Source organism: Amphiprion ocellaris, chromosome 10 (assembly GCF_022539595.1).
Source record: "Amphiprion ocellaris isolate individual 3 ecotype Okinawa chromosome 10, ASM2253959v1, whole genome shotgun sequence".
Lineage (NCBI taxonomy): Eukaryota > Metazoa > Chordata > Actinopteri > Pomacentridae > Amphiprion > Amphiprion ocellaris.
The window spans coordinates 29248633-29268691 of NC_072775.1; the positions used below are offsets into that span (position 1 = coordinate 29248633).

General features: G+C 39.4%; 1 protein-coding gene across 2 annotated transcripts in view; it reads right to left on the reverse strand.

Moving 5' to 3' along the window:
• atp1a2a (ATPase Na+/K+ transporting subunit alpha 2a) overlaps positions 1-14726 on the reverse strand; it is a 53991-nt gene extending 39265 nt beyond the window's left edge. Inside the window, exons 1-8 of one of the 2 annotated variants that reach the window (XM_023279313.3) lie at positions 14638-14726; positions 13686-13760; positions 12289-12348; positions 11305-11508; positions 6503-6616; positions 5921-6055; positions 4039-4156; positions 517-785 (exon numbers count right to left, since the gene is read on the reverse strand). In XM_023279313.3, the coding sequence (XP_023135081.2) occupies positions 517-785; positions 4039-4156; positions 5921-6055; positions 6503-6616; positions 11305-11508; positions 12289-12348; positions 13686-13760; positions 14638-14649 (987 nt within the window). In that variant the 5' untranslated portion in view covers positions 14650-14726. Of the gene's footprint in view, positions 1-516; positions 786-4038; positions 4157-5920; positions 6056-6502; positions 6617-11304; positions 11509-12288; positions 12349-13685; positions 13761-13855; positions 13900-14637 lie in introns of those variants that run through there. The other variant, XM_055014464.1, reaches the window with a different exon arrangement.
• Between the last annotated feature and the right edge of the window lie 5333 nt (positions 14727-20059).

The following is a 20059-nucleotide window of genomic DNA, read 5'->3' on the forward strand; positions in this document are numbered from 1 at the left end:
AGTGCCTATAACTGACAAAAACAACCAATGAAATAAGCTACCTCAGGAGTGCAGGCATTAATAATCATGTTAATCACACTGCTCACAACCAAAATCTACTCATCTACCAAATTTACAAAACACAAATCAAACCACACAGTCCACTCAACAATCCTGTCTCTGGTTATGTAACTGATTACAACGACTCTTTGTGTTTATTTTGAGAAATCTACTTTAAATTATGCTAACCATGCAAATGAGTTAAAACTATCATTTGAAACGCTCTTTATGTATGTTTGTCTGCACCAGCCAATTTAGGACTTTTCCCCATGCTGCTGTTCACCTCCCATTTCCAGAAAAATATCATGACCTGCCTTTGCTACATGGGGATGCAGTTTATTGTAACCTGAAGTGCACAATGTCATGTTGCAGCACAAACAGGATCAGGCCTGTGTAGAGAAATGAAAGCAACAGACGCCCACACACACACACACACACACACACACACACACACACACACACACACACACTACTCACAGTGACAGTAGCCAGCAGCCCCTCAGGCACGTTGGCCACGATGATGCCAATAAGGAATATGACGGCCTCCAGCCAGGTGTAGCCCAGGATGAGAGACAGGATGAAGAAGCTCACACCGAGGAAAACAGCCACGCCGGTGATGATATGGATGAAATGTTCAATCTCGATATTGATGGGCGTCCGGCGGACCTCCAGCTCGGATGCCAGAGTGGCAATGCGACCCATCACAGTTCGGTCACCGGTGGCGATCACGATGCCGTGAGCGGTACCTGGAGAGAGGAGAGACTTAGAGCACAGAATTCTATCCTCTAAAATCTAAAACCCTCTAAATTCCATGTATTTTTTTTTCTCGTATCATATTTTTACTATTTTTTTCCCCACTGCAAATAAAGTCCTGCACCTCTGTGGAAACAGAACAACCATGGCTTGAAGCGGAGGAAATTCAACAATATATTTTGCAGTATGACACAGTTATAATGTCATAAATCATAAGAAAAAAAGGGTTTATTTTGCAAAAATTGAGAAAACTTGGAATCAACATGTGCAATATTTTTCTAAGTGCAGACAGCTGTCAGCAATATGTGGCTCTAAATACTACAAACATTTTACCCACATTTTGTTTATTTTACCCATTGTACCCACAGAGCAGACAGGAGACAAGTGTAGAAACAAATTAAAAATGTACACTACATTACCGTTCAAAAGTTTGGGGTCACCCACACAATTTCATGTTTTCCATGAAAATTCACACTTTTATTCATGTGTTAACAGAATTGCACAAGGGTTTTCTAATCATCAATTAGCCTTTCAACACAATTAGCTAACACAATGTACTATTAGGACACAGGAGTGATGGTTGCTAGAAATGGGCCTCTTTACCCCGATGTAGGTATTCCATTAAAAATCAGCCATTTCCAGCTAAAATAGTCATTTACCACATTAATAATGTCTAGACTGTATTTCTGATTAATTTAATGTTATCTTCATTGAAAGAAATACTTTTCTTTCAAAAGTAAGGACATTCCTAAGCGACCCCAAGCTTTTGAACGGTAGTGTACATTTTAAATTTGTTTCTAAACTCGTCTCCTCTCTGCTGTGTGGGTACACTGCCTGCAGTTCAGCTGAAGAGTCCCTAAATTTTTGTCCTGTCATCACTGGTTGTCGCTGAGTCACTGCTGACTTCTCGGTTACACAGAGGAATTTTGAATTGCTAAATTTCCACAGAATCTGATTAATGCAAATAATTTATTTTGGCCGATTTCTTGGAATGGTCCTCAAACTAGTCATCTGTGATGTCCCGTTTGGTCGGGAAACATACTCAAATCAACAGCTCACAATTGAGGTATTCAAAATCATTTTACTCTATATGTGTCTGTTTAAAATTTGTCCAAAATAAATAGTTTGTTCCACCCAGATTTTGTTTTTAAAAAAAAAAAAAAAAACATCCCAAATTGTGTACTTTTAAGTACAAATCAGCTTCAACAGGAAGAGTTTTTGACTGAACTGCAGACTGTGTTAACACATAGTAGATAAGAAAAAAATATGTGACTGATGAAATATTTATTGTACATAGAGTCACTGTTTTTTCCATAGTATTAGTAACACCTGTGGGCCCTTGGAAAAATGCTGTGCATGTTGAACTTTAGCTTTTTTATTATGTATGGCATTATAAATGTGTTTTACTGGGCTGAGGACATACTTGAGTTCTCTCTACTTCTAGTCATGGTTGTACTGTTTCCATAAAAGCGCAGGACTTTATATTGAAGAAAAAAAATAGCCCAAAATGAGTAAATAAACACTTAGAAACTGCTTGGAGTTCAAAGTGTTGAAGGAGGAATGTTTGGATGATTCATCACTTCAGTAGCTGCACTATACATTGATTTGTCACAGTAGTTAGTGAAAAAGTCGTTGGTGTTCTCTTTCTGAAGACAGTTCTTTAAATGCCATGCCACGAGATTCCAGATCACAAGGTGTGAGCTACAGCTTTCAGCCGGGCGAGACATATAAAAGGACAAATGGTTGTTAACAGTGTGGAAGACGCTGCAGAACCCGAGTGCTGCATTTTGTAAACAGGCGGGAGGCTTGATGGGGAGATGATGGCTGGATGCAGAGCAGTGATAGATGGGAGGTGAATTACAGGTGTTGGCCAGTGACTGATGGTTGTGCCGACTGAACAGATGCTGGACTTTGTTATCACAGGCTTCTAGAATAACCACTTAATTAGTAGAAATAAGTTCCACTGGGGGCTGTGGATTATACAGAACATCTAAGATAATGTTTCTGCTGCTGCTAGCACTATCAACTCAGGTTATTCACCTCTACTATGTTCAGGTGAAGGCATACCTCAGGAACAGATGGCTGACTAAAAATAGTTTCCAACACATAGTTTTCACTACTAATGATTTTCACAGATTGCAAATAAACCAGCATACACATTTCTAAAAGGATTTATATCACATTTTTCATATTCCTGTAAGTCCCACCTGGGAAAAAAAGCTAAAATTTAATGAGTAACAGCAACTGCAAGTCCAAAATGCACATCCTTAGGCTCTGTGAATAAGAGACACTTGGGCAATTTTGAAAATATATTGAGATTGAGTCTATTTATCCCCATCACCAAGTCTGAATGAAATGTGAAAAACTTCAAACTGTAAATTAGAGACTAAAACTGCCTCACAATGATGACTCAGGAACACTGGTGCTACTGAACCTCCAAACCTGCAAACCTACCAAATTTGATGCAACAAAAATGAAATATAACAGCACTTTAAACATTTTAATCACAGTAGGTGGCCTCTTTATTGAATGTGCCACACACTGGACCAGGTTCAAGGGATTTTAAGGTGGAAAAGGTTCAAAGACTGGATCCAATCCAATTATGAACCTCAGCTTTGAGGTCAACTTGGACAAAAATTCTGAAAGCGCTCCAAAAAAAAAAAAAAAATAGAAATGAAGCAACTGTGCTTTAGTCACATATCACATGGATGGGAATGCCCCCATGCAGTGAGTCTCCAAAATTATTTCCCGCTCTTTTTATTTGCATTTACTGTCTGTCTCCACTGTAACTATCAAATTTAAGCAAAAATATCAAAAAAAAATAATCGATACCGCTTTGGCAGCTTCATCTACTGATCAAGATGTGTTTATAATGAATTTATTTTAATTTCAAGATGAACTGTCAGTAAAATTTTGATGTAGACGTTGATAAAGTGGCAGATTCTTACATGAAAACCAATTTAAATGCCTGCTGCATCCCTGTTTGATGACTGACAGTAGCTTACCGGCTGAAATTCCCAGCAGTTCAGTGTTAAATGGGAACACTCATCATTCATCCTCACACATTCATCACTGACTAACTGCACACTGTGTTGTAGGATGGAGGGACAGAAGGTCTTACGTGTTGCGTACTGAAACACCATTCATGGCTGGCTGGCAAAGCAAAGCGATGTTTCTGCAGATGGCTTACAGAGAGACATTTAGAGGCGACAAGAGACAATCTCAGGCCAGATGTGGCCTACTGACCCTCGACACAGTTGGTGGAAAAGAAGCAGATGTTGCGAGTCTCCAGAGGATTGTCGTGGGTGAACTCTGGGGAGCGAGTCTGAGGCTCCGATTCTCCAGTCAGAGAGGAGTTGTCCACCTTCGCAGGGGAAAGAGAGAAACCGAAAGAGGAGAATTTAATCCACTGAGACTGAGAGACAGAACCAGGAGAGAGTGAAGAGGTGAGACCGACAGTGGAAAGAAAGAAGCAGTACAGCAACAAGTGGAGTGATAAAATATCCATGTCATGTCAAAATTGGTCTTGTACAGCCTATTTCATTCCCAGGTTTCTTCATAAAAACACAAATCGTTAGCACTAATAGCCAGTATTTTATTATGCCAGTTCAAAATCCAACAGGATAAATTCATAAATGGCCTGAAAATGTAGGGAATTTTCTCCCTCCAGTAAGCATACAGAATAAAATTAATCAGGGCTAAAGACTGAAATTTCAGAGAACTGGTACAAAATGTGTGCAGCAAAAAGTCCTTCCATCTGCTCATCAGTATGAGCAGAATCATGCTTGAACAATCCAACTCAGTTTTTCATTCAACTGCATCTGGGAAGCAGACAACTAGCCACTCAGAAATCGTTTGAAGGTAGCTTGGAGGCAAAACATATTCATGTTACACAGAGTGAAAGCATGTAAATATAGTCAAAAGGGATTATGGGATATGCTACTCAAACAGTACTTCTGTATGTAAAACTAAATGTTGTTTGTTGGCAGAGGGAGAAAAAAAAGCTGTAATAGGAAGTAAGAACCCCATTCAGGAAATTATCCTTTTGAGAGTCAGAGAAAAAGCTTTTGACAGAAACTGGAAAAAGTGGACCCTTCACATAAATTAGAATCCCAGAAAAGTAAACAGTTGCTTTTTCATTAATGAACTGAAAGTAAGGATGTCTGGTTATATGTTTTGTGAATGTGGTGGTTGATGCAACATTTCAATCCAGACTGAAATATTTTAATAACTGGACTGATTTACAGGAAATGTTTGATTTGAAGTGAAATGTTCTGACTGCTGTTTGACAGATGTCAGCTTCACTTGCTACCATTAAGATGCTGATAAAAAGAAAGAAAGAAAGAAAGAACCCCATCTAAGTGAATGCAAAATATACTACATTTAGAAAAAATGAATAAAGAAAACAACAAACCTAGTACAAGCTAACAATGTAAATGCTAATAGGCTAAAAGAAAGAAAGAAACAAACAAACAAACTAGCTTACTATATGCTAAATATAGGAAAAGAAAGAAACAGCAAGACAGCAAGATTAAAGATTATTTAAAAGGCTAAACATAAAATCAAAAGAAAGAAAGAAAGAAACTAGCTAACTAAATGCTAAATATGCTAAATATAGGAAAAGAAAGAAAGAAAGAAAGAAAGAAAGAAAGAACCTCATCTAAGTGAATGCAAAATATACTACACTTAGAAAAATGGAAACAAAGAAAACAACAAACCTAGTACAAACTAGCAATGTAAATGCTAATAGGCTAAAAGAAACAAACAAACAAACTAGCTTACTATGTGCTAAAAATAGGAAAAGAAAGAAACAGTAAATAGCAAGATTAAAGATTATTTAAAATGCTAAACATAAGAAAGAAAGAAAGAAACTATCTAACTAACCAGCTAACTAAATGCTAAATTGCTACATTTAGAATTTAATTAAAAAATGTAGCAAACTAGCTAACTATGTCATTGTTATTGGGCTTAATATAGGACAAAGAAAGGAAGAAAGAAAGAAAGAAAGGAAGAAAGAAAGAAAGAAAGAAAGAACAGTACGATAGCATCAGGCCAGTCAGCTGAGCCACTGTAATCCCTCAGAGACCTCCAGGCCTCCCGGGTCTCGGTCCAGCACCTCCTCTCCTACCTTGCATCCGCTGGAGGAGATCACTCGAAGGTCAGCTGGGATGCGGTCTCCCCCTTTGATCTCCACCAGATCTCCATGCACCACAAGCTCTGCATTGATCTGCATCTTCTCCCCCTCCCGGATCACCATGGCTTGCTGGCATGGAGAGAAAAGGAAGGGAGACATGAGAAGGGTGAGGAGGAGAGAGAGACAGTTTGGGAACACAGAGAGGATTTAGTCAGATGAGGAGAGAGGAGAGAGATGTAGAAAAATTTAAAAAAAGGCGCCAGAGGGTATAGAGGTATGTGAAAGGCAGTGATAGAGGGAAAAGGAAGGGAAAGGAGAGAAAAGACAGGTAGGGAAAGAGGCACAAGAGCCTAAATAGATTAAAGAATTAGGCAATCGAAGTGCTAGAGGTGGATAACGCGAGGGGAGTTTTTATGCAAACACGCTCACAATCCGAAGTTGGCTCAAACATTTATTCTTCCTTTGTGCAAGCTTATTAGGTTTCCACTCAAGTGAGTGTGTAAGCCCTACTTGAGGGATGGCTTATTGATTCAGAAAGCTCTGAGACTACACCAAACACCAAATGCATCAACTTACCTGTGGCACCATTTTCTTGAAGGAGTCCATGATTCGAGAGCTTTTGGCTTCTTGGAAGTAGGAGAAGCAGCCAGTGATGATCACCACGGCTGCCAGCACCACACCCAGATAGAGCTGCAAAACAGGAGCAAAGCTGAGTCAGTATCAACTTAGGTAGGATTCATTTATTGTAACAGCACGTTTAAGTGAAGGGAATGTTGATTCAGGGACTTCAAACTGGTTTTAAAACAGTAAAAACCTGCAAGAAAAGAGTTGAAAGTAAAAAAAAAACAAAAAAAAAAAACCAACAAAACAAGCAAAGCTGAGAGGTGAAACGTCTTCAAGGAACTTTCTTAAAGTCCAGTTGGATTGACTTAAACAACTTTGGATAACCATGACCTGGATCAATGAGAAACTACACAGACAAAACAAGCAAAAAAAAAAAAAAACTCAGGGAAGCTTTCAGTTTAAGCGGGAGATTTAAAAAGAAACAGTCAACCAAGAGCTGAATTCTCATGTTCTATTCTTGTCATTTTGGACGGTCCGTTCAATGTTAGTCCAAGTGAGCATCTGTCTCTCAGACCCAGAAAACCGAGAGCTGAGACTGTGATCTGCGAGGCCACAGAGAGACTCCTGCTGAAACGCTGCCTTGCTTTGTAGACAGCTGCTGGTTATGTGAGAGCACAGAATTCATTTTATTTCATTTTCGGTGTCTATTTTCAGTTCTGCAGTGAAAAAAATGAGAAAAAGGCTGTTATGAGTTCAGCTCTCACTGATGCAAACAAGACAGCCAGGCACTTTGGATGAAAGCATCTGCCAGCTGCTGTGCTGTATGTTTTGGACTCCTGGAAAATAGAATTCCTAAATCCTGAAAAGTTTGCTTTTTTGGAAGGTGCTGCTTTCATTTGACAGCAACAACAGAGTGCCTACCTCTTTTACATTTGAATGAGTTATTTTTTTCTCTTTAAAAAAAAAAAACTGTACCTGTGCAAAATCTTCTAAACCAGGAAATACATCTGTACCCTCAGAAAATAACTTGTCAGTGTTTACAGCATTTGCCTCCAATTCAGCGCTCAGTTTGCAGCTCTGTTGCCTCTTTTTGCTTCAGACAACAGTTATTCTCATTTGGCAGCTACACACAATCACAGCAGCGACATCTGTCCAGGCAAGTGACACATTCAGACCTACAAAAGTTTCTAAAAAAGTCAAGGGAATAAAACCTTTGTGTCCAGATTGCAATAAATTGTGTAATTTCAGCTGCACTCCCAATGCTTAATGTAATCTTGTACCTCAATAAATACATTAAAATAATGAACATTAAGTTTTTATCTGACAAAGACAGCCTGCGACGTGCTCTTCGGGCGGATTTTCATCTTAAATAACTGCCTGTACATACTGCAAAGGCTCAAAGTGCTGAAGCTGCAGGCAGTCTGGGCTTTGAAGTAGCTCAGCAGAGCATCCAGCTGTACATACCCAGTACTGAATGAGGAGATTAAATCACAAGGAGATTAAAGTTATCACACGTGCACACGTGTATGTGTCTATCTACTGTAGGTTACTGTATATTATGTAAGGCTTTAATGCTGACTGGAGTTTGAAGAGCGATGATTGCATAATGAGTTAGAGCCATAATGTGCAGCATGGGTGGCGCTTGGCTCTGTTTGCACAGTGGTTGGTCTGAGTATTTATCTGTGCTAATGCCAGGACTGCTGCCAGTGTCAGCGGTTCTTTCTACGTCACGCTCTCCAATGCAGGGAAAGGATTCTGTGTTAGCGTGTACTTCTACAGACCCAAAGCCTCATGTGGCTGTAAAAAAGTAAAGTTTAAATGTATTTTATGCCTTTGAATTTGAGTTTTTCTTCTGTTCTGTTCCTCACTTCCTTATTTATTCCATTTTCGCTTCTGTGGATTCTGTCTCTGTGTTGTTTAATGTGACCGGGCTTGCTGTTATTTCAGCCAGGGCTTCTCAGGAAAAGAGGTTAACATCTCAAGAGGCTATGCTTGTTAAGTAAAGGTCATATAAAAATACCCCCGCAAGAAAAGAAAAAAAAAGGAAACGTAAGGAATATTTACTGAAATTAAGTGTTTTGACACTTCTGGTCCCTGGTTGAAGGTTAAGGTCTGATTCACAGTAGAACATGCAGTGTGTCTTTTAAATATTTGTACATTTGTATGCTGTGTGCTATGCAGTATTTTGAAATTTGCATTTAGATTATCAGTGGAATCATAGTAGTGGCTTACAAACTGGTCAAGCTGACATATAATTTAACATACATTCCATGCAGATTATAAGGGGGAAATTAAGTAATTTAAGTTCTGTTGAGTTTCTAATCTTTCAATACATACTGGTATACAAAAACAGGTGCACAATATAAGAGAACGATGGTGCAAAACCATTTGAATGTTGTTATATACAGCCATTTGGTTTTATAGTATCATGGTATTAATCAATACAAATCAACCATTATGGTCCTTCTGGGGTGACTTCCAAATAAAAAAGATGAGAAAAAAACCCAAAATAAATAGTTTTGCTCATGAGCTTCATCTAATGTAATATTAAGAAAAATAAGACACTGATTTGACCATTTCATATGTGATTTTTGCATAAATCTTCCAAATTGTGATGTAAATATTGATGCAATGTGATGTTGAGACAACTAAAGACAGAAAAGAAGATTCATACGAGATCTGGAAGACGGTTCAACATCAGATTATATTGTTCACACAGTCAGTGTAAACAGTATAATCTGACAAATTCTGTTGATTTCATGTAAAGCAATTATGACCTTCCGAGTTTTCATTCTTTTAACATATATACATCAGCAGGTTCACACAATTATAGAGAACAGTGATGTAAAACTGTTCCAATATTGTTATATACACCAAGAAAAACTGTCTTTTTAATCTCCTAAGGGCATTCCCTCAGTAGAATATCATTATTAGCAGGTGTTACTACATTTAATTTGATAATATCAAGGTATTAATTGATACATATCAGTCATTAATTGCCTTTCTGGAGCGACAAAATAATTAGTTTTGCACATGTGTAGAGCTTCATCTGATGTAGTTTTAATGCATTCAAGCTTTAATTTGATCATTCCATATGTGATTTTTGCATTAATTTGCCAAATTGTAACAAAAACAATGATGGGGACGACCAAAGATTTTTTTTTAAAAATTATACCTGATCTGGAAGATGGTTTAGTGTGAACATTAGAAGTAGAGTTAGGTCAATGGAGTGTGTGTATCTGAATAAGGTGTCTGAATTTAGTTTGCATGGATGGATGGATGAATAGCTGCATGCAGGTAAAAATAAAATGCAGGTTTGCATCTTGGTGTTTTGACACTTCTGGTCCTTGCTTGAAGGTTCAGGTTTGGTACAAGGTAAACATGAATATTTGTGCATCTATATACTGTGCACTTTACAGGATGTTAATATTTCATTTTAGATTCTCAGTGGCGTGACTTATCATCAGATGGCATGGTCAATCTGACATACAATCTGACAAATTCTGTTAATTTCATGCAAAGTGATTAAGATCTAGAGTTTCTATCCCCAACATATGTACATGAGCAGGTACAAACAGTTAAAGAGAACTGTGATGCAAATAGTTTTGCATCACAGTTCTCTTTAATAATTGTGAGTTATGTGACAATCTGCTGGTCTGTCCGTCTGTACATCTGTTAGCAACATCACTCAAAAATCGACTAACAGATTTGGATGAAATTTTCAGGGGAGGTCAGAAATGACACAGTTATCTGGCTTATAGACTGGATCCATGGATTTGTTAGAGATTTCTGTATCACTGCGAGATAGTGACACGGCATCACTGTAACTATGAGAAGTGAACACTACGTCAGCTGCCAGCTGACGATCACATAATTCTGATCCTACTACAAATTGACCACTGCAGACTTACCGGGACTTATCAGTCAGAAATGATACAAGGAACAATTGATTAAATTGTGGGGGTGTTTCCGAGTCCCATTAATTCCCACCACCCACAAGATATTTCAGTTATGCGATTCGGTATCTGTACATAACGTACACATGCATAACACACACCTGTGCTCAGCGCAAAGTCATTTTGTTTGTGGGTACATCTATATTAAATGGCCACATTCTATGATGCTGTGATTTCTGATCATCAGTAACTAATAAATACACAAATACTGCATTCCTAAAAACAAAAAATGCTGCATTTGTGAAAATGCCATATGGGGGAATGAACAGCCTTGGTGGAGTGTTGCACTCTCTGAGTGCTTTTCTAGTTAAGCAGGTGTCACTCCATTTGATCTGAGAATATAAAGATATTAATTGATACGTAGCAATCTGGAGCGACAAAATCACTGGTTTTGAACGTATTAAGAGCTTCATCTGATGCAACTTTGAACAACAGAAGATACTGCACTGCATTCAGTCATTGATTTGGTGATTTTTGAATTAATTAACCCAATTATACTATAAGTATGGCTGTTGGACAATGTTGAGACAACTAAAGATAGAAAAACACATTTATACCTGATCTGGAAGATGGCTTAGTGCCAACACTAGAAGTAGAATTAGGCAAAGACACAGACGTGTGTCTGAATAAGATTTTTGAATTGAGTTTGTTTATGCATGGACGTATGTATGGGAGCTGCATACAGGTAAAAATGAAATGCGTGTCCCTGCAGGCTGTGTGTCACTATGTGTCTATCCTAACTGTATTAAAGCTGTGACTGCCTTTGCTTTCCTGCATCTCCCACAAGGAAAGTGCGTGATTATTATGTAAAGTGCGTGCTTCTACACAGGCGTGCATGTTTTACAAGCAGTTTCTCACGTTGTCATTGGGCGGCTCGTCCTCCATGGCCACCTGGATGCTGAAGGCAAGGAAACAGAGGATGGCACCGATCCAGAGCAGGATGGAGAAGCCACCGAACAGCTGACGGCAGAACTTGACCCACTCCGGGGTTGTGGGAGGAGGAGTCAGAGCGTTTGGACCGTCCCTGGCCAGAATCTCCACGGCTCTGGCGTTGGTCAGACCCTGGAGGGAGAGCAATTTTTAGGAATGAATGTCTTTTCTGCCTGTGTGGGGGATCGTATTACAACACAATGGCCCAATTTTCACCATGGCTTAAAAAGCAATTTTACTGCTACAGTTGCAGAACATCAAGTATTCCTGCCCGGCCTATTTAACAGCACAAGTATAATACACTGAGTGACTCCTCTCGTCTAAGGTGCTCCGCTTTTAAACTGTTGGATGTAATTTTACTGAACATTTTTGTCTCCCTGATTTTCTGCCTGGTAGTGTCAAGGTCTAATTTACAGAAAATCTATGTAAATTCCTGAAATACTATAATTTCACTATATTGGACAGCCACACAAATTGACTCTCTTTCTAGCCTCAGCAAGCATTTGACATTTTTACAGCTTGTACTATTCCTTGCTCTCCCCGGCTTCTATTTTTTCATTTAAAAAAAGATAAGGCAATATGAAAGTAAAGGTATGCATCAAATGTGGTTACAGCAAAAAGGCTTGTGTGATGTCTTTGTAGCTGCCAGTGTGTTGGAGGGATATTTTTTGCACCAAAGTGTGCAAGTTTGTTTGTGTGTGTGCAAAGGATTAAAGATGAAGCAGACTCAAGGTGAGCTGGAGACGCTGCAGCGAGTCGAAGTTGACCAAAGTAAAGCTTGGTCTCGGTTTGGATGTAGCTTTCTAGTAAAACGGGCAGCAGAGATTATATCTCTATTTGAGATATTACAGCAACTCGTTCTTGTATGTTTGTGTGCATGTGTAAATAAGACAGTTGTGTGTTCACTGTTACCCGTGTGAGGTCCATTCCATAGCGTTTCCCCAGGTCATCTAGAGCGATTTTGTGGTCATCCTGCAGGGAGAAAAATGTGTTATTTTTGCCTCGATAGAACAGAAAACAGCTAATTATTGACTGAGAATTTGTCCTTGATGTATTAGAAACTGCACATACTATCTAAAAGCAACACAGTTAATTTTAGACAATGTGATCTGGAGCTTATGTGCAGCTGCAGCTGCAAAGAAAAGTGTATTAAGCGACCAGGGCGATGGTCAAGACGATCATGAGGCCACAGCACTGACGCATTACAGTCCATCTTCTTGTAAAATACTTCACTCTATCTAATAGGGATCTGGGGGATTTATATACAGCATATGATTCATTCCTCATAACAGAAGAGGTCAAACGGTGATGGTTCTGAAAATGTGAGCCAACAAAACATTGCTGCTGTTGCAAACCAAAAAACCCTGAAACACTATAGGAACATTGTATATTGTGTTTGCAGATACATTTACTCCTTCACCGGTGGTATACTTTCACTATTGCTGCACAAATGCTCAGACATTTTCACTGTAGATGGTAACAAAAGTTTCAGCTGTCAGGATGGTGTCATAAACTGAAGGGCTGCTTTCTTCACTCGACAGTAAGACAGGGAGGAATCCATCAGTTTCTTCTTCACCAACAGCAGCAGCAGCAGTGATTTGGACCACAATCAGGCGACACACCCCAGCGTTCGCAAAACAGTCAGGTAGTTAGGTTTTATTTATATTACCCCTCCACCCGGTATTGATCAGCCATTGTCTGATGGAGCTTTAAAGGCTTTCTCTTGAGAAAAAATGTAGGAAATCACTAAGTGAAGAAGGGCTTGAGACAGACTGATAAAAGCAAAAAAAATCCAACGCTTAATCACCAAACTTCTAAGTGTTGACAGTATCAAAGGGACTCTTTTTCTTTAATCAGTCACAGGCCAACTTGATAATTGACAAGAGCCACTTTATCAGAGATAGCACGCACTGCAAAACTTAGCCCAGTTTTCATGGACGTCGCTTGGCTGCATTTTGACAGCACCTCAAAGCGCTACAGCTTCGGCACAAGACAAAAAGCCTGCACTACACTGCTGGTGGCCCACAAATTATTCAGGATCTTTCCTGAGTACAAAGACGAGCAGCCAAAGGGCGGTTGAACAGATAGGAGATGACAGGCTGGCTGCGAACCTGTCTGCAAGTGACTACGTTAAACAGGTTTGGATTGCCATTTTGTTTACAGGCCACTGTTTTCATTTACAGCCTTGTTAAGTAACCTAGTGTCTTTGGCGTAACGCTATTTGGGGATCATTTGAGAGCAGCAGCGACGGAATCAATCACGGCGTAGAGTGAGTGTGGGTTGCAGCAGCGACAGCTTGTTTTTCTTACCAAGGCCACCTCCTTCTTCAACTCATCCAAATCCCTTCCCTTCTTCTTCCTCTTCCCTGCAGTCTCAGCACCACACTGTTGGGAGAAAAAAAAGAAAATGACTATGTATCACCTAATATAAGCTGGAATAGCCACATGCTCGGTGGCCATATTGTGCTTTAGCTATTTACATTCATATTACAAGCATCAGTGTGAGCACAATGGACTTTGTGTTCGCTGGTTCATTTCAATCTCCTGGCACTGTTGGCAAATCATTTGCTGAGTTTTTTTTTCTTTTCTTTCCACATAGCTTGAGTTCCTCATTTGTGAGAGCGGGAAGCGGCTGTGTGTCATGAACAGTTGGGAGAACGGTGCATCATGGAAATCATCTGCCGCTGTCAGTCTCCCGCCCCCCTCCCCTTTAGCAGCACGTGTGCATGTCAGTGAAGGGAAAATGGGGGAGGAATGAAGAGGGGAAGAGCGAGTGACACGAGTGAAAAAAGTAATCAAAAAAAGAGCCAAAGAGAGCCGGCGGAGTGCCTCAAAATGTGTCTGGCATAGCAATTTCCCCCCACTGTGTGTGAGGAAGATTACCACGCCGTCCTCCCCATAAAGCTAAATTGAATGGGCCTGATGGAGAGAATAAAAACAAAATTACGTAATTGCCCAAATAAACAGCAAGCGAGGAGGAAAGCCATCATCCTGACACATTACTGTCTCTTTTCTTGCTGTTGTTTTTGTTTAAAAAGAAAAAAAAGGCAGATATCAGTTCCTGAAACCTCTTCCGTGATGCATGTCCATGCCATATGCTGCTACTGTACAAACTCCAAGAACACTCAAACTGTATGTTCACTCATGCAGCTCAGGGAAGAAAAGATAAGCCTCTTGTGTGATAAAATTCATGGAGATACAGTGGATAGTTTCTGTCTGAGTTTTGTAGTTTCTTCCAAAGAATAAAATAAAGAGAACTTACCCCTCTGCCCATGCTGGATGTCCAGACGTCGGCAGGTTATAATGTGAAGGACGTAGCTCAGGGGCCACAGCTGAGACCTCCCTCGCCCACATGGAGAAGACACTTGCAGCTTTTTTTGGGCCTGCCCCCCCCCCCACGCACACACACACACACACACACACACACACACACCCAACACCCCCCTTCCTGTGAGAGTAACCTGAACCAGACATACCACCAACAACCACCAATCCTTTCTCAGGGTGTTTGTTCACCCACCACCACCACATTCTCTGTACCTGCACCTGCTTAACATGCCCACCACCCCCTTCACACATGGTCCCTGGGAGAACAACAACCCATCAATCACCGCCGTCAACGCTACAAACGCAGCCTTGCTCCCTACACAACATACAGTATTTATAACTAACGTGATAATGACAGACTGATATCGAGCCCTCAGGATTTATAAAGAAAAAGGCACGCAGCGTTCGGCTCTGCATGCTTTGCATATAAATACCCTGATGTACTGTTTGCGCAGTCGCCGAAATAATTTACATTTTTTGTTTGTCTCCTGCCTGAATTCAAAGCAACCAGTAGCCAACGCCGCACTGTAATTAGTTAAAAGCCAAACATATTTAGAACATAAGGCAGGTCATGACCACTACGCCCACACAACAGATGCAGCCAGTGATCTTGTGTCAAGTAAGAACCAAATGTCTCCTCACTAGTTGCCAATTAGTTTTAGAGTTGATGATACGCTCTGGCTCTTTCTACACAGCAATGCTTCTAATCCTATATGAGCTGCATTACTCTGGTGTAGGCATCAGCTCCTGTAGTCAGCTTTCTTCTCAGTAAAGGTATTTTTTTAAAGGATATGTTACCTTGCTTGCTTGGAGTCCAGCATATGACTTTTAAAAAAGGCAAACACTCTTATTAAAGTGTTTTATTTCACACAAAAAAAGTATCCAACATGTCAATTTTGTGGATAAATTCATAAAATGATCAAAAAATTAGTATTGTGAAGCAAAAACTCCTGCCTCTAAAGCCAGACTAAGCAACTTTTAAAAGCTGAAATTACACAATACTATTCTCTAGACTTACATCATTATTTAATTGTCTGAAAGACAAATAATTTTAACTTAAGTCATTTTTCAAGCAAAATATTTTTTAAAAAGACAAATAACTGGATAGTTTCATCTACTAAAATGTGAGAATTTGCTGCTTTTCTTGTCTTATACTATGGAATATCAACTATTTTGGACCATTTGTCAGAAAAAAAAAGTTTTGTCCAACTAGCAAAGTATATCATGTAGAATATGACCAGCATATTAATATATAATAAAAAAGAATAATTATTAGTTCACAAGTGCACAAGTTTTTGCTGACTTCTACAGCCACAATGTTAATATTTAATAACTGCATTTAACAGTCTGAAATAAAAATTACAGATAACAATGGAAATTTTGGCTGCTTGTAATCAAACTTCATTGCACACAGAGTCAGAAATTATAATTTAATGTATGTCCAAGCGGTCCTTTTTCACTATGTATTTACATATATTTAATAGATACGCTGAATATACAATCATAGAAGCTAAAATACAAGGATAATAATTATTTTTGAAGAGTGAAAATAATACTAATTAACTGTACTTAAATGGCTGTATTGGTTACTTAGATTCTGTGGCTCGTGAAATAAATGATGTGAAATCTGAAAAGAAGCTTTGATAAAGAAGTTCTTTGAGCTTTTCTGCCGGCTTAAACATTTAGATCACAAGATGTACTAAAAACAAAGACAGTACAGGATATAAACGAAAGCCTGTGAAGACAATCACACATGAGGTGGTGATGAAGCTATTGTCAGGAGGTGAGAATCAGTTGATAACCAAACTTTGGGCAGGCTTATGACGCACTTTGGGAAGTTAAAAAATCTTATTTAAATCTTATTTACTCAGTTTGTTTGTGGGCAACTTTGTGGTGAATGAGTATGATAGTCAGATTAGAAATCAACCACAGTATCTGTAGTATCATTCTGACTAGTCAAAACGACAGAGATTCAGTTTGGACCAGTCAAAACATTAGTGATAGATATCTCAGATGTTATTATTGTGCATGATGCTGCTTGTGTGAAGCTTTCCATTGGACATAATGCCAGCATCTGAACACTGTCAGCAGAAGTAATAGTGAGTACTGTGATGGTTTGTGGTGAATGAGAGCTTAATTCCTCAGACGCCTGGGGCTGAAATTTAGCAGAATATCAACCTATGGCTGCTTTGACATGGTGGTAAAACCATGTCACACTGTATGTCCTGTGTGGTTAGAGTTGCCGTGTTTCAGTAGATTTGAAATGGAAATCGCCTTCGTGTGCCACTTGATGTAGCTTCTGATGTGACTACAGATATCTGCAACGTCACTGTGCCGAGTCAGAACTCTAATTCAAGATATCTGTAATTACATTTTAATCAGACAGAATTAAAGTTAAATATGTCGAAATCAATCTGACAAGTTCAAACTTAATTTAGGATATCTAAGCACAATGTTGATGCCTTGAACTGAGGGAATTAAATATATCTTGAACTGGAATAATGACTAGTCAGAACTAAAATGTAGATATGTGAGACTGGAAATAAATACTAGTCATAATTCAGCTGCAGATATCAGCAATTCACACTGCAGATATCTGCAGCTGAACTGTAGATATGTGTAATGAGAAACCCCAAACACAGGAATGGTAAAAGTGATAGCATTTGTCCTCAGGAGGAATGTCATTGTGGAAATCTAAAATGTTCTTTTTGACCAGGAAGAACTGAATTATGGATATTTGAAATACATATTCCAGTCAGGCTATTGAATGTTAAAACTCATAGACATTATTTTATTCTGCTTGTACTTTTACATATTTGTATGTCACAGATAAACATTTAAGCCATTTTATGACAAAAGTCAAGCAATTACTTACCCAAGAGAATCCTGGAAATTGTGTGTGTCTGTGTGTGTGTGTGTGTGTGTGTGTGTGTGTGTGTGTGTGTCAGACCGGTTCACAATGAAGAGGCATATGACCTGAAGCAACATGTGCTGAGCCTCATTTAACATATTTTCTTTCACAGGCAAAAACTTACATTAACGGAGAATGACCCACTCAGCAATAAATATGGAGCTAAAGTGAGGAGAATGTTAGCTTAGCCTAACTTGGGATAGCCTAGTCTAGCTCAAAGGTGATAGAAGAGGGGAGCCAGCCTGACCATGTTCAAGGATGAAAAATAAACTTACCACCACCTTGAAAGTTCATTTTTAAACTTATCTGAGTTGTGTATCTTGTACACAAACAGAAAAATTTGTTTGTGTTGGTTTTAGGAGTAGCTGTGTACAAACTGGAGACCACATAGCTGTTTATCCCTGCTAGCAGTCTTCATGCTAAGCAAGGTCATCTAGCTGTAGCTCCATATTTTGTGGAAACACATAAAGTTGGGGAGTCACTGTATGTTTTTTTTAATCAACATTGCTTATTGTGTTAACTCACATTGCCGATTTTATTTGGCCTTTGCAAGGAGGTTAGCTTAGCCTAGCTTAGCCCAAAGATGAAAGAAGAGTACTGACCCTGTTCATGGATAAAAAGTAATAATAAGCTCTAAAGCACATTAGTAACACCTGAATTGTGTGATTTGTACACAGACAGGCAGAAAAATTACAGTTTGTGGTGTTAGGCCACAATTTGTCAGACTGGGCGGCTCCACATCAGACACTTTGGTCAGCAGCATGGGGGCGCCACAGAGCACTGTGCTCCCCTGTACTGTTCACGCTCTAAACATCTGACTTCCAGTATGAGTCTGAGCTCTACCACATGCAGAAGTACTTGGAAGATACTGTGATTGTTGGATGTGTGGAGGGTGGACAGGAGGGGGAGTACAGGGGCCTAGTGGAGGACTTCGTGGGATGATGCTGCTCAAACCACCTGCAGCTGAACACCTCCAAGACCAAAGAGATGGTGGTGGATTTCAGGAGGAATAAACCCCATCTCCAGCCCATTTCCATCAGGGGCATGGACGTGGAGGTGGTCAGGACCTACAAGTACCTGGGACTACAGCTGGACAATAAACTGGACTGGTCAGACAACACTGACAGCATTTACAGGAAAGGACAGAGTTGTCTGTACTTCCTGAGGAGACTGGGGTCCTTCAACATCTGCAAAAAACTGCTGCGGATGTTTTACCAGTCTGTCATGTCCAATGTTCTCTTTTATGCTGTAGTTTGTTGGGGAGGGAGCATTAAAAAGAGGAATGCTGCATGACTGGACAGACTGGTGAGGAGAGCTGGCTCAGTGGTGGGCACAGAGCTGGTCTCTCTGGTTTCAGCAGCAGAGAGAAGAACCCTGGAGAAGATGCTCTCCATCCTGGACGACACACAGCATCCTCTGCACAGGACTGTGATCAGGCAGAGAAGTGAGTTCAGCTCCAGGCTGCTGTCTCTGACCTGCTCCACCAACAGAGTCAGGAACTCTTTTCTCCCCCTGGCCATCAGACTGTACAATTCATCACTGAGGGTCAGGGGGGGTCACAGTCATAATCACATTAGGACAAACGTAATTATCATAGAATGTCTATGCACCTGAGATAGTTCAATGAAACTGTTTTCCTACTACCTGTCAAAGTCACTTTAAATCACTCAAATTCACTTTAAATCACTGTGCCTTGAAATGTGTAAATACTGTATATTGAATTTTTAATTCAATTTAGTATTCTATAGATTCTATACTGGTGGGGAGATATTTTTAATTGACCTTGTGCATTGTGTTAACTCACACGACAGGTTTTGTTTGGAAAATTATGGTTTGTGGTTTTAGGGGTAGTTGGCTACAAACTTAACACAACATAGCTAGCTATTTTAGCAATCTTTATACTAAGACAAGCTAACAAAGCTCCATATTTTGTGTAGAGACATAAAGCTGGGGAGACACAGTGTGTGTTTGATATTGACCTTGTTCATTGTTTTAACTGACACTACAGGTTTAAGTTGGCCTTTTTCTGCACAAATAAAAAGTACAATTGACTCAACACTGCATTTTATGTGGAAGAGTCGCGTGTGGGTTGGGGCAAAACACTGCATACACACACACATATATATATATATATATATATATATATATAAATATATATATACATTTTTTTTTTCTCAACAAATATATACACACACTGTAATTTAAATGTCAGAATCAATTATTTTATATTTTAAGAGAAACATGCAGTGGAGGTTTAAAACCAAAATCATTCCAAGTATAGCATGATGGCATGGTAAATCTGATTAAATAACTACTCCCCGTCATATGCGAATATGACCTGTAGTGATATTTGTAAAACCTTATGTGCCAAACTATGAGGCTTTTTAGAGAAACTTAGATGGCTTCAGAAAGATCAGTCGAGTGTTTGCTCTTTTGTTTGTGGTTT